The sequence below is a fragment of the Coffea arabica genome, chromosome 10e (assembly GCF_036785885.1).
Source record: "Coffea arabica cultivar ET-39 chromosome 10e, Coffea Arabica ET-39 HiFi, whole genome shotgun sequence".
NCBI lineage: Eukaryota > Viridiplantae > Streptophyta > Magnoliopsida > Gentianales > Rubiaceae > Coffea > Coffea arabica.
Genome location: NC_092328.1, coordinates 6,531,430 through 6,550,111, shown reverse-complemented (window position 1 = coordinate 6,550,111; position 18,682 = coordinate 6,531,430). Strand labels below are relative to the sequence as shown.

The following is an 18,682-nucleotide window of genomic DNA, read 5'->3' as shown; positions in this document are numbered from 1 at the left end:
TGAATTTTCCAGGCAAAACTTGCTTCCAAAAATAAGTAATAACCTATTCACTTATCATTGAATCTGACATACACTCAAATGTATGTGATTTATTACTTAATGGATTCAAATTTTAAATTTCAGATTTCAGTTTATCAAACGCATCTTAAAAGTCTTCATTTGCGGAAGATTCAGATTTTTAAATAGTAGATATAAACGAGGCCTATTTTTATTAGTCCCAGTGATAATTGGTAATTGTATGTATGGAATAAAATCATTTTTAACGTTCAAAACATGTGGGGGAAACAATTAAACAACATTTGAGAATAACGTAAATAGGGGATGTGAACGAAGCATATTATCATTAATCCCACTAATAATTGGTGATCCTGCGTACGGTATAAAATTATTTTTAACATTTGAAACACGTGGAGGAAACAATCAAACAACATTTAATTTGGGCACAATGTAAAATGGAAGTGAGCATCTAAATGCGTGACAATTGTCTATTGTCATGTTTTCTTCCCTTATTTATTTGCTTTGTTTTTGGTAAATCGTTTCTTCTCCTTGCTTGCAATAAGATAAATAATGCAAACTAATAATTCTTGCATAACATTATTAAGTGTCTTTTTCTTTGGTAAAAACTTCAAGTTCTTGAGGAGGAGGCGGGGAAATCAAAAGAACAAGGTGGGACTCCAAATTATTTGCACTTTCATCATCAAACAAAATTTTTCGTATTTGTTCACAATTTTTGGCCTTTTCTCTTAAATAAAAATAATTACCACAATTTTTGGCCAATTATGTAAACTTTCATTAAAATTTTCCATAAACAAATTTAAACTATTCGGAGTTGGTGAAAGATCAGAACTTGACAAACACCCTTCACTTGACCTTTCGACGCTAGCACCTTCCGGGCCCAAGGTCACCAGGTGCTTCTTTTTCTTAATACCATTTCTGTTTCGTCTATCTTTCGGGAACAGCAACAGTACCTGAAGTGTATTTGGATAGGAGATTAATTGTAATAATTTTTTTGAAAAAAAAAAATACTGTAATATATGTTTATGTAATATACATAAAATAAAAAATATATTTACGATATAAATAAATAAATAAAAAATCAAATCAGTCTTGGTTGAAGTTGTGTCAATTTGCAATGCAGACAAACGACGTGATGGTAACGATTACAAGGGAGATCATGAGAATGACGAGACCGCAGCATCCGTAGTTTCGTGTAGGATTTTCCTCGGACACAGAAGGCCCCCAAAGCCAAGGACGTAAGCTGATTTAGCTAACGACACTTGGTGTCGGGTTGCGCCGGTTTCTCATCGTACTTTGGCACGATCCTTCCAGTTACATATGGTTGTAACAAGTGGCGAGCAAGAAAAAGTTTTCAATGAAACAAAAGTAATACTAAAAATTTTTTACTTATTTTTTTCCTAATTTTTTAAATAAAAAAATTTTCACCAACAAGTTAACATGAAGAGCCTTTTTTTAACTTATTTCGAATAAAATTTTGTGGTCTATATATTCTTTTAGAATGTTAGTTTATGAACCTACTTGGAAAATCACGTAATTTTTTCACTTCTTTCGTAAGAAAACTCTGAAAACTCACTTGAGATTATATTAAAATCCTATGGATAGTATAGGAATTTAAGAGGGATAGTAGGGGCCCTGCCCCCAGTGCCCTCCCCTAAATCCGCCATTTGAATTTAGGTTATAGGAGTGTGGGTTTAACTCATTCCTAAATTATATTGCTTCCAAATTTCTAATAAAGGGTTTTGCCACTTCTCCTATCAAATTTTTAATGATTTTTCCCAATTTTTAAAGGTGACATGAAGAAAGAGTTAGAATTTTTTTTTTTTTGAGTTTTATTCTGCAAAGCAAAAATTATGAAAATTTTTCAAATGAGTTTATCTGTTGAAAACACATTGAGAAAGAAGGAGAAGAAGAACAAACGTGAAGTTTAGTCTTTATTGATCCAAGGGTGAGAGGTGAAATGATTTTTTTTTCTTTTTCAATATTAATTGTGTTGACTCAGCAAAAGGACCATGTGACAAACAAATAATTCCATCCAATAAATATCCCATTCAATGACAATAAGAAAATATTCTCTGGTTATGGAATGGAGGTGAAGTTACCAATTTTTAACTCTAAAAAAAAAAGTTACAAAATTTTAAATTTACATATAAATTGCAAGTTTTAGTCGGGTCAAGGAGCAATTGCCGCCAGTTGGCTCTATCAGCTGGTTAACACTCTCAGGCTCCCGATTCGCCAGGTGGATCATCCAAGTGCCCCCAAATAGTTCACCATATCGGAGCCCCAACCCACCATCGGAGCTCCAACTAAGCAAAACTTGTACGGTCTACGCACTCAAAGCCCATTTTGTGGGGCCCCATAAACCGACCAAAATCTTATCTCGCTGAGTCGGTGATAGAAGTCAATATCATCAGTTATCAATTGTATTTGACTCTTAACTAACCAGTGTTAATATTAACGTCCGCATTTAACGCCGTTAAATTACAGCACATGCAGCAGTACCGGTATTTCATTTTGCTGACGAGAAATCAGGCTAAGTAGAGGACACGTGGTGTCCTAAGGCATTGCCGAGGCGGTAGACTCGAGTCGTCTGAGCAAACACGTGGACCTCCAAATCGGTGCCGGTGGACTGCTGCCTCATTCGGTTGGCCTTTGTGGGGTCCTTTTTTTTTTTTTAAAGAAAAAAAGTTAATGCATTTTCCTTTTTTTTTGATAATAAAGTTAATGCATTTTCCTGATTTCCGGTTTTGTCAAAAGTGAAATAATTAATGGGGGCAATTGGATTTCCATCTTCAATCCGTTTGTAATGGATTCAGCACTTAAGTAATATGTTCAGATCCGTTTGATAACCAAAAATAAAATATCTAAATTAATTAAATGATACTAAATATTCTAAACGAAAATTGCCTCCAAAAATTTAATGATAAGTTGTTCACTTATCACTGAATGTAATATACAATCAAATGTATCGAATTTAGTACTTAACAATTCAATAACCTAATGGATTCAAACTTCATATTTCAGATTTCAAAATTCAGATTTTAGTTTTCAGACTTTAATTTTATCAAACGCACCCTTGGCTCAGTCTCAGTTACGGTTACTAAAAAACAAATGGTCAAAATAAACAGTTCAAAATGGCACTAATTGATCTTTAAACATTTTTATTTTTAACTAACTCAATTCTTTGATATGAGCATTTAGGATCATTTTGACCAAAGGCACCCTTGATTTATTATTATAGGTTCTCAAGGATAATTATCCTATCTTGATTGATAGAAATTTTTTTAAGAAAAATCAAACTTTAGGGATGAATCCTTATTTAACCAAACTTCATAGGAGGTAAATATAATTAATAAAAAAAATCACCAACAACCCCATCCTCTTCTTCTTATTCCTCAACCACCCACCCACGATTGCCACTATTATACAATTCTACCATCGCATCCTCTCTTCTTCCATCTCCATCTTTTCCCTCATTCCCTCTTCCTTCCCCTTTCTACCTTTACAACTAGATTTGGTAATTGTGTTGATTTGGTCATAGCGACTAGATCTAGTGGCCGGAAAAAAAGAGAAGAAGAGGAAGAAGTGAGTGAGGATTGCAAGGGAGCGGTGATGGAAAGAAAAAAGAGAGAAGTTGGGTGGTGAGTGGTGAAAGGGGAGGAGAGAAGGAGGTGATAAGGGAGGTGGTGAAGGGGGAAAAGGACAGGTTGGTTAGTAGGAAAGTAGTAGAGAGCAATGTTGCATTATTTGGATATTTTTGCTCCTAAAAATTTGTAATTCCAGTTAATTTAGCAGAAAGTGGGATTTGTTTTAAGGAGTTGGGTGATCTTTTGGTAAAAAAAAAAAAAAAAAAAAAATCGATAATCAACTCTTGTCATTTTAAATAATTTAGTGACTTTTTAACCATTCGCTCTCTTATAAAATGCAACTGATGCAGACTCAACAATGTGGGTTCATAAACCATGTATATTTTGCAATTCACACCGTTGAATCGAATGGCCCCATAAATTTCCTTAAATTTCATTTTAGCCATTGATTATTTCATACCTTGCTTGGCTCGAAGCTTCTGCTTGAAACCTTGAACCATCCTATGAATTTAACGGTGGCTTTTCTTCTTGTTGCAATGCTAACTAAAGAAACATACCTAGAGAAACACATGTACTTATAGCATATTGACATCCTAACAAAATCACAAATGTAGACAAATAAAAATATTGGAAAATATGCTAAATTAATAAACAATATTTATAGGATTGATAATACATAAGTTTGGTACCTTATCAGAACTCAATAGTGATGAAATTATAAACCACTTTACAAACGTATCAAACATAGTATAGATATTCTTTCTTGCTCCTAAAAGTGGGATAATTGTAGTTGATATGTTGGAAAATAGCTGTATATTGGTCTCATAATTGTACGTTGGATCATACATGTATGATGTATTCTTGAATACATTAACAATAAATAAATAGTTTCTTAAAAAAAAATAAACATTTAATTATATCATACAATTATTATCAAAAGTAAACAAATAAAAATGTAGAATTTTCTGCTCTAATTTGATTTAATTATGTTTTATAGTGCATTAATTTTTCTTAGAATAAAATAGTGAATTAATAATGATGAATCCACAAAAAAAAAAAAAAACTCCCGAGTTAAAGTTGTAAGAATTCATTCTCAATTGCCATTTTTGCCAAACAGCCAATATTAGATCCACACGTTGTTCCCAAAATCCCTTAATTCTCCAAATATATATATTTCACATTAGACTAAAAAACAAAAAGTAGCCATCACTGTCACAGTAAACACAGTCAAAAAGGAAAAAGAAAGAAAAACCAATGAAATCAACGAATGGGGCATCCAAAAAGTTCAAAAAGAAAAAAAAAAAAAACCTTAGTAACGGTAACTGTCTCCTCCGTCAGTTATAAGTTAACGTCCGCAACACCTTACCAATAGATTAGACCCCACACAAGATTTTTAATCGAAGCCCGCGGAGCACACGCTGGGCCCCACCAGCCAACCCCGCGGTTTCACTATAAGTATCCCACCGGTGGCCGAACCATTCCATCACTCGCTGTTTAGCAACAAAAGCCATAGCTCCCAATCGTCGTCGTCGTCGTCTTCTTCTCCGGAAAAAAAAAAAAAAAAAACCATCCTCACTTTCCATTTAAAAAAAAAAAAAAAATTACCTTCTGTATAGTTATCTCCTCCTTTGCCATTCCTAAACTGCCTGCGGATTTTTGTGTTCACTCTTTCATTCTTTTACGTCTAGCAATTCCTAGCAAGGTTAGTTCAGTTTTGTGGATTTTGTGGTATTTGTTTTTTCTGTTAGTAATTGATAGCAGTAACATTTGTTGTCTAATTTTGTTATCTGATTTTGTTTTTTGCTTCCCATTTGTGTACCTGAAATAATGAGTTGCAGGAACGACAGATTTAATAGAAAATGGAGCATTTTCAGAACCATGAGCTTGAGTACATTGTTGATGACTATGCTGATTTCGAAGACAATCCTTTCGAGGACGTCACCGTCTCTTCTGCTGATGTTGATGATGACAATTTAGACTCCGATTTTGAAGAAGATTTCGAACTGGTAACAGTTAATTTTCTTTTTTGTTTCTTCGTTTTGTGGTTCTTGTTTTTGGAGGTTTAGCTGAATAATTATTTGATTTCTGCAGAGTAAGCCGAAGACTGATACCTCAGCCGTGGAAGCTAGAAATGGGAAGGATATACAAGGGATTCCCTGGGAGCGGATGAACTTTACTAGAGACAAGTACCGCGAGACCAGGCTGAAGCAATATAAGAATTATGAAAACCTCTCACTCTCTCGTGAAGACCTTGAAAAGGTTTGAATTTTTTTTTTAAAAAAAAAAAATTGCTCGTTGAGTTTGCTTGTTTTTTTTAAAAAAAATAATAATAATTTTGCTTGTTGAGTTTGCTTGTTTTTTCCGACATAATCTAACGGTTGTGCTTCAAATGGTCTGTTTTCACCGTAAAAACCGGCACACGTGATCATACATGAGCTGCTTGGATTCGTTTAGTTTATATTCATTTCTCTATTGGCGGATCATTTATATATTAATTATTTCACTCAAAAGGGTGTTTTTCTTGCATTAGTTTGTGTATATTTTTGTTGGATGTCCGGGATCTGTGGAAGTTGGATGTAAATGTGTATATGGTGAGATTTAAATTTGTAGAAAAATTGGAAGGAATGATAAAAAGCAATGGAATTTGGTATCTTACTAGCCGATTATTTGATTCTTATGCTTCTTTGGATTTTAAATTGCTGAGATATTGTATGTTTTAGCGGTGGGGGCAATTTAAAATAGGGAAAGAAATGGAATCTGAGAAGCTTAGTTTAGAGACATCATATTCATATGGTTTCTTGACGCTGTTAGATGGTTATTTAATGTTTTCATGTCTCTTTTTTAAGCTCTCTCTGATACCTGGGGAACTGATACCAGGCATCCATGAGTTTTTGTTGGGCAGAACTTTGATTCTTTCCTCGATTCCCAAATACATGTGGTGTCAGAATCTGGATTTTAACCAAGTAACAAGCGGCTAAAGCCTTGGGCTTGAGTTATTTACTGACAACATGATAGCTATGAATTGCTAGATTTGTTTTAAATATTATAGGATCGCTTACATGCTACTATGTAGTTGTCATCCCTTGCTTGTGGTGAATATTAAGTTGGTTTTGTGACTAAAATTTTCCTGATGGTTGCAGGAGTGCAAGGAAGTGGAGAAAGGCCACAAATTTTACGATTTTCAGTTCAATTCAAGGCTTGTGAAGTCAACAATTGTGCACTTCCAGGTAAAGGCATAACTTAAAGTTTCTGGTTAGTGAGGTTTGTTTGCGGACCCTGAATGTAATAATTTTGTACTATGACATCTTAAAAAAGCCTCTGGAACTGTTTTAGTTGTTGCATATCACCATAAAGAGGGGGATGAATCATCCTTTTGGGATATCTTTTGATTTTTTCTTAAAATCGCATGGCTCAGTTTGTTTCTTAACCGCAGTTTTCATAAACTCAGAGTTCAGTAAATCCTCACTAGATATATAGTTATCCAAAGTAAATAAGTATGTAACAGAGCGTAGTGAAAGCGTGTGAAGCAAATATTCATTTTTGTTCTTCTGCAAACATCCTTAGTTAATTGCATTTTGAGATCTCCTGTTTTATATTCTTGATTTGTTATTTGCTTTTACAAGGGGAAAAGTGGTTGCTTCTTAATTCTCTTGGGAATTTATTAGAACGGTCCAATCAGAATTGTAGTTTTGCAGGTATTCTTATACTAATATAGTGCTCTGTGGATGCATGAGTGTAATTTAGCTCTCTCCCCCCTCATTTCGTAGAAGGTATGGAATGTTTACATGCTATAGTAATGATGAATCACGTCTATCATTAACTCATGCTTGAGCGGCATTTCAGCAAAAGAAAGGGGGGAAAAATTAGGGTGAGATGCCAACATAATGACACTGCTTGTTGGGTCCTCCGAGCTACTGAAATTGATTATTGTTCCTAATATTTTAACTGTAAGTTATTTCTTATAGAATAACTTGATCTGATTCTTTGGATGGGGATTTTGCCAGCCTTGTCTTCCTACTTCCATAGCTAGAGGGTCTCTCTCTGTCAAGTAGCCAATCATATACAGAGCAGCAATTTTGACCATGCACTAACCCTTTTTAATTTACGTTAGTTAATTGATATATCTTTATGATTGCATACTCTCTGTTGTGCCTGGTTCAGATTTCCTTGAACCAGGACTTTTATTTAATGAATCGTTTTTGTGCAGATCATTAACACTCCAGAAGTATCTCATGAACATTAATAATATTAGAGGATCTTTATTTGGAAGGTACAATGTTATAGATGGGAATTTTGGGTTACTAAACTGCCTAATGGTTTTATGCCAAGTTCCTTTGAGGTGGGTATGACTTGGCTTTGCTGAATTTGCAACTTTTCATTCATGTGGATGATGTGCTTTCATTGATTGGTTTTTGTTGTATGGATGCCCTAGGTTTGGGGCACTTTGGCAAGGTTCTGGGTTAATTTTGCCTTAAGTTTTCCTTTTTTCTTGTTATATAGTATTAATGCATGCACTTATAAACTTGGTTCTAACTCTGTTTACTCCTAACTGTAGTCATGTAGCATATTTTACCTTTCTTTGTGGGTTTAGTCTTCGGTGTCTTGGAAACTTTGATATGGAGAAGTTCTGGCTCCTGCTTTCAGTGAATAATTTGCTGGAAGTCAATCTATTTCCTCTGTGTGTGTATCAACAGTTCTTGATTAATTTATTTAATGGTTTAGCTTCAAGTATAACTTTCTTCAGACTTGTGCACAAAAGTGATAGTGGTTTGTGCTGCATCCTTTTGCTGATAACGATCTGTATGCCATTCTAAAAGTTCTTTTGAGCAACAAATTCATTTGTAATCATCTGTATGTCATGTGGCTCTTATATTTGTCTTGTTGATTGCTCATATTTACTTTAATTAACCTCTATTTCTGGGATTGCTATTTTATCTCCATTTCAGCCTTAGGAGGAGGTGGCAGTTGTGTCTGAGCAAGCTGGCGCCTTAAGGAAACATTTTTTATATGGTATGGTAGGGAAATATTTGAGCAATTGAAAGGGGCGGTGTGTAAATATGAATACTTGATTGGTGAACTAGCCATGTAGTTTGTTATGTCAACAGGCCATATGGTTGCTTGGAGCTTTTGCATTCAGTAGTGCAATGCATGATAACGTGCATGTCAGACGTAGATTTCCTCCTCTTTTTTTTTATTTGGTTCTTTATATGGTGTATTTTGCGTTGTTAATCTAGAGCGTATATCCTTGTGAGTTACCATATGGTTGCTTGGAGCTTTTGCATTCAGTAGTGCAACGCATGATAGCGTGCATGTCAGACGTAGATTTCCTCTTTTTTTTTTTATTTGGTTCTTTATATGGTGTATTTTGTGTTGTTAATCTAGAGCGTATATCCTTGTGAGTTACTAGTTGCACAGGCACAGCATACTTGGCAAATATTAGATATGGTTTTCACTTTCTGATTTGTGGAAGTCATGGATTCCGATCTATAGGATACTTGCAATCTTGATGTTTTTTGGACGCTATGTTCTTTTTTTTTGGATGGTTGTGCTTGGAACATTGACGAGTCTACTTCTTATGATGCGTGATTTGACAGAGTTTTAGGTTTTTATTCGTGTAGATGGTCAGTCTGCCTGGTCAGCTATATTTGTATCATTGATCTGTGAGGTCTTTCAGATCCTATTATCTGTATGGTAGAATTTTTTTCTCTACGTATATCTAATGATCAGTAAATTTGTAGCTGTATCACGACTGTTACTCATAGATTTGTGTGGGTTGCTTTGAACTGATATTTTGGTCAATAATCCAGAGAGTATAGAGTTTATTCACTTTTTCAGTTTGGTTGGCAGATTTGAAATTTTCTCAATTTTATGCGTAACTCGGACCGTTGTTGTTGTTGCTAGTATAGATGTTACTCCGTGGTCATATTACTTTTCTTGGACGTTTTTACTGTGACAAAATCTGACATTTCTTTTGAAATTGTTGGTCTAGTAACAATTCTGTCTATTAATTCTTGCTGGCCAGATTTACTTGTTGGAGTCTCTTTAATCTTTAGAATTGCTATAAACTATTTGTTGTGTTTATTGCATTTTGGACATTGAGTCTTCAAAAAATGTAAGATCATTTCTCACTTTTTACCTTTCAGTCTGTTGACTTTTTGAGGAATATGGTTCAAATTTTGAGCAAACCTAGGTTTGAGTTAAGAATTGACTCCTAGGCTTAGGATAACCCAAGCAAAAGTGTTTGGAGGGGCTGAATCTTTTTGACGATATAGTAAAGTTCATTCACATTGACTAATTCATATATGTGAGCTGTTGCTTCTGTAATTAGGTCTAAAGTGTTTTGTGTTGTATTTCATATATTTGAAACAAAGACTATCTTTCACCTTTGTCTTGACAGTTATTTTCAACATAGGTAATTTGCTTTGTTGAGTGTTTCAATTTTGTTGCTTATGTTTTTGCGCCTGTCAATCCTTTCAGCTCAGAAATCTTTTATCAGCAACATCAAAGCACGATGTTTACCTAATGCAAAGCTACTCAGTAATGCACTGGTCCTCTCTTCTGAGAAGAGGCAAAGAAGTGTTGAACGTAGCTAAACCAATTGTGCCCTCACTGGTAGGTCTTGTTCTAGCCATCGGCTTGTTTCCTTTATTATTAACTTGGTTAGACACTCATTAGTTGAGTTTGCTAATTCTGCAGAAGTGCCCTGGATCTATGTCTCAGACAGTCTCTAGAGTGCAGATAAGCACCATGGCCGTCAAAGACAATTTAATGGCTGCTGGTGGATTTCGAGGGGAGCTTATCTGCAAGGTAAATGGCGGATTAGCAATTTTTTTAATACTTCCTCTATTTGTGGTCTTATTTGGGACATGGGTTATTTTTCTTTTAGTTGGATCAGGGTATATTACTTGTTTCTTATGCTTTAACAGTACCTCAACCAACCTGACGTTGCTTTCTGCACCAAAATAACAACAGACGAAGATGCCATCACAAATGCTGTTGACATAGGCCAGAGTCCAACGTAAGAAGTTCATTCCTATTCCCTTGTAAAAGGGTTTTTTGTGATCGTGTTGCAGCTAGTTGATGTACTAAATGTGTGGTGCAGTGGACTTGTGAGAGTTATGACTGCAAACAATGACGCTCAAGTTCGGGTTTTTGATGCCAGCAGTTTTGCTTGCATTAGTAAATTCTCATTTCCTTGGTCAGTCAATGTGAGTGGCTTTTTCTCGTAAGCTCTTTACATGATTTTTCGTTTGATGTCATGCAGAGATTTCTTACCTATGTGTGGTGATGGTTTTTCCAGAACACCTCTGTAAGTCCGGATGGTAGATTACTTGCTGTCCTCGGGGACAATCCTGAGAGCTTGATTGCTGATGCACACTCAGGAAAGGTTGTGGGCAGCTTGAAGGGGCATCTAGACTATGGATTTGCTTCGGCTTGGCATCCAGATGGTAGGATGTTGGCAACTGGAAACCAGGACACGACTTGCAGACTCTGGGACATCAGAAACTTATCGAAGTCAGTCTGCGTCCTCAAGGGTAGAATGGGGGCTATCAGGGCTATACGATTCACATCTGATGGCCGATTCCTGGCAATGGCTGAACCAGCTGATTTCGTTCACGTCTTTGATACAAAGTCAGAATATGCAGAGGGACAAGAAATTGATTTGTTTGGCGAGATTGCTGGAGTTTCCTTTAGTCCCGACACAGAAGCTCTCTTTATTGGAGTCGCAGATAGAACTTACGGTAGCTTACTGGAATTCAACAGGAGACGTTATAATCAATACCTGGAGTGCATCTTCTGAAGCACTAGGGGAGGATTTGTTTGTTTAATTAATGGGAGTAAATACTTTTGTACAGTCTAAAGGAGTTTATATTAACATATGTTGAGAAGTGACCTCTCTGAAGAAGGGTACTTGGAGTCTTGGACCAGTGTTAGTCTTTTAGCTGACTGATACATATCCATTCTGAATTTTGGTCCTTGCTGAGTTGAATTTTGCTTCTTTGAAGTTTTGTTGATTTCGCTTTTCATGGCGAGCATAATATAAGATTTTGCAGATGTAATAGCCATACGATGTCTTTTTGTAATCCAGGTTGATAATGACTAATTAAAAGTATCATTTGATTTGTTTGAAGTTGATGTATCTGTTCTGTTCGTAAGTTTGGAATTTTAGTGCACTCTTGGCGAGCATAATATAAGATTTGATGCATTTGTTTCAATAAGTTGGTAGGAGCTAATCCAGGATCTTTCATAAAAAGCCAGGGTTCAGACCTCTGTGTTAAAGGTAAATTGACTTCCAATAGACTAGTAATTGCCATGAACTTTTCTATAACCACATTTCTCCTCAAATTTCCAAAGCTAAATTCATTGTAGTTTGGGATCACAAATGTGCTAAAGTAGTTTAAAAGCAGTAAATTTTTAACACGCTCTATACCAAAACTGTCAAAAGTAAGAACTTTAAAGCCAAGAAAATGTACACTCCTTGCTTCAAAAAAATCAGATATTTTTAGAATGCGAAAACCGGATGAAGTTTCTTGAATTTGTATCACGGTAAACTTGGTCATTTCTAGCGGTCTTCATCTGCCGGTAATTGGGAACTCAGCAACAAAAAAAAAAAAAAAAAATTTTTTTTGGAGTAATTTAGAAATTGGTTTTTTAAGACAAATATCAGATTACCGTCTAAACTTTAGTTTGATATACAAAAGAAAATTAGGTTCATAATAATCCTAACTCATAATTTCAATTCTTAAATAATATTGAAATAAACAAGAACTCTAAATAAAATTGTCAAGCTAGACTCCAACATGTCAACTTCCATCAAATTCAACTTCCAAGTATAGTTATAGTTAGTAATTAGTATTTAGTATTGAAATTAAGATTTACTTTTATATTTAGTAATATATATGTATATGTATATGTATGTATGCAATATTATATTATAAAAATTTTGATAATTGCATAATTGGTAACTCGATGATGTATTTTTAATATCCCTTTTCGGGCTATTTTACGGAACATTATATTTCGATTTTTTTTGAATTCCGTTTCATCGAAACCGATTTTTGGTTCTTTCCTGAGTATGAACACCTCATTTGTGTCTCAATCTATGATGTGATTAACGCTGTCGAGTATCACTGTTCGGTTAAAGACCAAGTCCAAATTGGCTTGTGTCTTTAGTGGTCCACGAGTCTTTTAAGACTCGCTTGCCATTTGTTTGCTTTAACACAGCAATTTCATCCCAAGAAGGAAACAATACATGTTTGTCTGACAAAGACACTTGACAAGAAATAAAGCAAATTAGATCCTTTACAATGTGCTTGGTTGTATATAGGTCAAGGCTAAAAAGATTAGGATCTTTGACCAGCTTCATTTCCACCTGTATGTAGTTCTCAATGCCCACCCTGAAAATGACCCACGGATGCAGGTGATGAATCCCAGTGTCCCGTAGCGCAGAACTGGTAGTGAACGTTGCCGACATACTTGACAAAATTACTAGACTAATAAAATGCTACAATTTCCTTTTTCTTCGTATAGAAGAAATACCCATCTGATTGGAATTTATATGAATCTAACAATGGGAACACTCCTAGATGTTGCAGTTGGAGTGGAGCAGTACTATGTTGAAGATGAACCTTCAAGAAAGATGGAGACATGCTTCTAAAATTTCCACGTACCTCAAAATTTTGGCCAATTGTTTTGCATCAAATGAAGGGAAGTTGAGGGAAGTCGGTTTGAAAATGAGACCCCTCGGATTCTCCTATCAGGTAACCATAATATTTTGAATCTTGGACCGAGTTTGTAACCTAAGGTTTCAGCAAAAAGTGGCTTCTGCATGTGTGGTGATGCTGCTATCTATTTCTCCATATTATTATTTCTCAATTGAAATATAACATTGAAAAAGTACTTATAATTTGTTTGGAAATACGTGGTATGCTATTGATCACATAAATAATCAAAGTGGAAAAAGAAATAATAACATTGATTTAAGACGCTTAAATACTCATTATAGCTTTCAGATTTTGTAAAGCAATTAGTACTGGACGATTTTTTAAAAAAAAATTAGTCTACTTTCTATCCCAAAAAAAAAAAAAAAAGACAGTTAGAAAATAGTATGCTCCCTTTCATATGCTCTTTGATATGATTATGAGAAATAGCTTCTTCTTTTTTTTTTTTTTTTTTTTGTTTTAATGGAGATTACAAGGTCTTACAAGGGAAAGAGGAAGGGGTTACTCATAAATAATTGCCCCACTAGCTAAGTTGAAATGTTGAATGTTGGGCGCAATACAAATAATTTCCATGGGTCTTCCATTATTCAATATTCATACATACGGATAGCCGTATTGGAATCCAATGCCTTGTGGGCCGACTAAAATAGGTCAATGGAAGAGACGTGAAAAGCGGCCCTGCAAACTTAAAAATGGTTCCCGTCCGTGAAGATCAGGCTCCATTCTGTTATTTCAGGCCAGAAATGCAATCGTAGCCGAAGCTAGAGTAGGATCCAAGTGACGTCGAAATTAAAATCCGGTAGCCGAAGAAAAATTAAAAACAATGAAAGGGATAATTCCATCATCTTACTCTCCTTGATTTAAGTCTTGTTTGTTCAAATGAAAGCAAAAAATTATTGACCGGGTCCATATTCCATGCGAATATGCTATTCAATCTTTTCTATGTTGTTAATGTAAGGTTTTTTTTTTTTTCCTTGGGCACTAAAGGATTTAGTTCAAACTTTCTTTTTAATTCAAATTGATCAGCCTAGTTTGCATTGATCTAAAGTAGCTAACTTGTTTTTATCCGTGTACTAGGGTAATACATACAAGTTGTGCAGACGGAAAAGAAAAATACACACACACACACACACATATCTTCTTTAATATTTGTGTGGGCAAAAATAAGCAAGTGTTATTTTCTCCTTTATGAACTGTTTTTTTGGGTATTTCAATTGATATTTTGAACATTATCACATGAGCTAGATCTTTTTGTAGTTTATTTTTTCTTCTTATTCTGTTGTCAGACTTGAGTTGAATTTTTTGGATATTGGATCTATCTCAGTAGATCTCATTACATTCTTGTTATTGGAACTTAAAACAGTTGATTAGTAGACGAGACAGTTGTAACATACGCAAAGAGAAGTTGCAACAATTCATCTTTTGTGATGCAAATTAAATTGTGTTGAACGATTTCCAGCAACGATGCCGCTGATAAAATAAGCTAAATCAGTAATGTCATGATACGTACCATAAAAATGTTCTTCTTATTATCAATACAATATGGAGTACTATTTTTTATTTATCATGCGATCCACAGCTGGCTGAGACTTGCAACGAAGACATGCCATGATGGAATTTTCTAAATGCGGTGTAAGTGAATGACTGAAAGCTCTCTGTCATCATTAATCAGAGGAAAAGAAAAAAGAAACTGGCTTAATTGATTGATTGCATTTTGATTGGAGGAAGCCCGGAATCCAGCTTAGTGCATTGTCAATTACTACTATTCATCATGTCATGAAAGTAACCTATCTATTAGTTTAGTTTAACCACCCCATCCCAAGAACAATTTTTGTGAGATCAGGTCTACTTTTGGATGTTTAGGTAACCCATCAAAGTCAATATGAAGATATTTCAGCTAATAAATTGATGTAATCCAAATCCTACTTTTCCGCGCTAGGACTTATTTAGTTCTTTTTTGTTTCCTCGTCCACCCATGGTACAGAAGAATGCAATTGTTTTAGTCATGGTTTGACAAAATTCACCGTTAACCTTAGTCATGATATTAGGTTAAATGGATCATTTCTCCATACCACTTATTAATTATGGATTGACCCTCTGGTAGTTGACAATTATCTCTAATTATTTCTGTAATTATTATCTAACGATTATATAAAGGATGACATTTGACCCCCCCAAAAAAAAATATTGTTTTCTATCAACAAAAATATGGAACTTCAATGGTGGACTCGAAAATATGTCCATGATAGCGGACGGACCAGAGCAGTTAAGCAAGGGGACTTGCCCCCTTCCTCGACCCCAGAAACATCTCCAAAACTCGAAAAGCCTTGGAGTGAAATTGATAAACGTGGATGGCCGGCCTGTTGGGCATCTCTCATGCGATAATGTATGTCGTTCAAATCCGAAAGCAGAGTGCCCACTAAATCAAATTGCAATATCCAGGAGGATTGAGGACTCTATGAAAATGACAAGAACAGACTACTCAGAAATTTCTGGGCTTTTTGCTAGAGATGAGTATGCATTAATGTCAGGAAGCAATAACTTTGCTTGATTTTGAGTATGGATGACAAATTGCTGTCAAGGATAGTTACGTGTTCCAACTTACATTTTTTTTGTTAACTCTTTTCTTTGAATTCTTGGAATTATGGGGAAAAAATTGAGTTCGAAAAAATCAGTTAGCTTTTCTGATTTTCGGCCACTAATTCACCATTTTAATAGTGTATTGCTTTTTTGCATTGTGGGTTTTTATTATTATTATTATTATTATTTTTGGCTACGAGCCCTTATTTTTTGTCCGCCTTTTCTTTTCCTTGTCTTATTTGTTAGAAAAGAAAACTTCATTAATGCAAGGACAAATTTGCATTAAGAGCAGATTTTACAAAAGATGGAGGGATTTTCTCCAAATACAATTATTGTTAATACAACTAGTGTTTTTAATCAAACTATTTGTGTTAAATCCGTGACATATGTATAAAAATTAAATTTTAAATTTAAATTCTGTATAATTGTCATTCATCTATCTAACGCTAATACTGTAAGTATAGAAAAGATTAATGTTACAGTTAAACACACTTCTCCTCCACGTAAAACACAATAATACGTAATGGATTTTGTTTTCTCTCTCTTTTTATCCTTTTTGGTGGTAAACTATTACATATTTTTCTCCTTTTTTCATTTTCTCCACAGTGTCTCTCTGTTACATAACAATATACATATATATATATATATATATATATATATAGCCACACATACATATATATATATATATATATATATATATATATAAATATCCAATGTATGGGCAGTTTGGTATGTTGTTTGATTTATTTTCATGAGGTTGTGTAACCTTTGATACAGACCACATGTATCAAAATGTGGAGCAAAGGATCTTACCATATCGAAAATACCCATTTCTGCATGAAAAGTGCTCCATTCAGCAATCCTAGCTGCGGTACTCTGATTGATTGATCCTACCACATTACATATGCACATGCTTCTCAAGTTATTCTCAGTTAGAGAATTAACCTACACCAGTAATTACCTCGGAATTTTCGTCCATCAAATCCAAGCAATCACAAATATTAAAATTGGAATAGGATTTGGAATTATTCGTGCTACATACCTCGAAGGCCTCTTTAAATAAGAGGAGCAAAACTGTGCAATGGACAAGATCAAGAAAAGAAGAATAATAATGAGTAGTACCTTTTTATCACAAAAAAAAAAAAAACCAGAGGTAAAAAATCATCTTTTTTGCAGAGACAAAGCTGTGTCTCCAGTCCAGTCTTTGATGCCATGCTCACATGCTCATCACGATTATCTATTGTTTCATCGCTTGATTTAAAAATATAGGTTCATTGAATCTTCAAAGTTCAAACGAACAAGAAGTTAAAGAGCCAATACGTACACATTTATTGCTTCTAATTAAGAAAGATGGGCTATCGTGCATTTGATTAACTTATAGTTTGGAGGGGTGGATTTTGGCTTTAAAGTTAAAGTTGACACCAATCCTCGCTATTAAGACCGAGTAAATCTTAATATAATGTATACAGTATTACGGTTGAATGCACGGCGATGCATATGTAAAATTTGAATTATATATCATATATCGAATGATGAAAGTATATACACTGTCAATGTATAAAATATTAATTTTTAAAACAAATCATATCCGTTACTACTTTCAAAAGAATTAACATCCCTGTGATAAATTTTTGGAAGGGATGTTCGATACTCAATTATTTGTTGGTAGCTAAGCACTTTACCAAAAGACAAACAACGATTAATTGAGGCTGAACTACACCTTGACTGGCTGCTACAAGAAAGATGATGGAGGAGGAAGCTGTGACTTGGGCGGGTAGTTCATAATGTGGCCATCGAAATCCAATAGATCGGTCCCAATTGTTGGGATGATCATCAAACATGCTTTAATACTCCCTCCGTTCCACTTTGACAGTCCTGTTTCTTTTTTCACACAGTTTAAGAAAAAGTAGTTAACTTTGTTGGAAAAGTAAATTTAGATTGCTATTTTCCTAAAATACTCTCACATTAAATAGAGTACAACTTTATGGGAACTTGAATTGATGGTAAAAAAAGAATCAACTCTCATTAAATGGGGTAGGTTTATAGCAACAACAACTTGTATTGAATAAGGGTATTTTAGGAAAATGAAAATACAACTACATTCTTCAATTGGAAAGTGGACTGCAATTTGGGACAGACAAAAAAGGAAAACAGGACTATCAAAGTGGGACGGAGGGAGTAACACTTTGTGATCTTTTCTTAACTGCAAGTCTACATCAACTTGCCCACAAATAAGGGGTTGACCGATTCAATTCATAATTGATAAACGCTTCAATTCTAAAAGATCTTATAAGCTCTTGACTTGTTGATCGAACACAACTTCCAGTTGGATTTTCACTTTCCCTGGAAGTACGCCAAAGGATTCTCTAGATGCAAAACTCATTCACTCCCATTTTACCATCTTCAACACGAAATTGTGACTTGAATATGACTGACTAATTCCAATGCCAATAATATACGACTGCTAATGAATAGTACTAATGTACTAGTGCATGGATCTATGTGTTTCCCAACGCTTTGTCATGGAAAGACGAGAGAAAAAACAACAATGCATGATTTCAAATCCAATGGCCGTACTGGTTAAGGTTACAACCTACAACAATAATAACATGTCCTTTCTCAAGAAAATGGAGCATACGCACGGGCTCAACTTAATGCTTGTGCCTCGCACGTATAGAATATATAGGTACGTAGCTTTTATATATGTCCCATTCCTAGAAAGTAGAAACTGCCATTGAAGCTGGTGAACTCAATCAGGGAATTCTTAAATAAGTTGGC

General features: G+C 34.8%; 1 protein-coding gene across 8 annotated transcripts; it reads left to right on the top strand.

Moving 5' to 3' along the window:
- Positions 1–5,074: 5,074 nt before the first annotated feature.
- On the top strand, positions 5,075–11,733 carry LOC113712454 (uncharacterized WD repeat-containing protein C2A9.03). 8 transcript variants are annotated; one of them, XM_027235884.2, is made up of 9 exons: positions 5,075–5,304; positions 5,441–5,608; positions 5,694–5,861; positions 6,743–6,829; positions 10,080–10,214; positions 10,299–10,409; positions 10,529–10,620; positions 10,705–10,810; positions 10,903–11,733. In XM_027235884.2, the coding sequence occupies exons 2-9, from the start codon at positions 5,462–5,464 to the stop codon at positions 11,401–11,403; spliced, it is 1,347 nt and encodes a 448-aa protein (XP_027091685.1). In that variant the 5' UTR covers positions 5,075–5,304; positions 5,441–5,461; the 3' UTR covers positions 11,404–11,733. The 8 variants fall into 8 exon arrangements, with proteins under 8 accessions (XP_027091685.1, XP_071924024.1, XP_027091691.1 ...); XM_072067923.1 differs by lacking the exons at positions 5,075–5,304; positions 5,441–5,608; positions 5,694–5,861 and adding an exon at positions 7,810–7,941 and having other exon boundaries at positions 6,744–6,829; XM_027235890.2 differs by lacking the exons at positions 5,075–5,304; positions 5,441–5,608; positions 5,694–5,861 and adding an exon at positions 8,549–8,612 and having other exon boundaries at positions 6,755–6,829.
- The last annotated feature ends 6,949 nt before the right edge of the window (positions 11,734–18,682 follow it).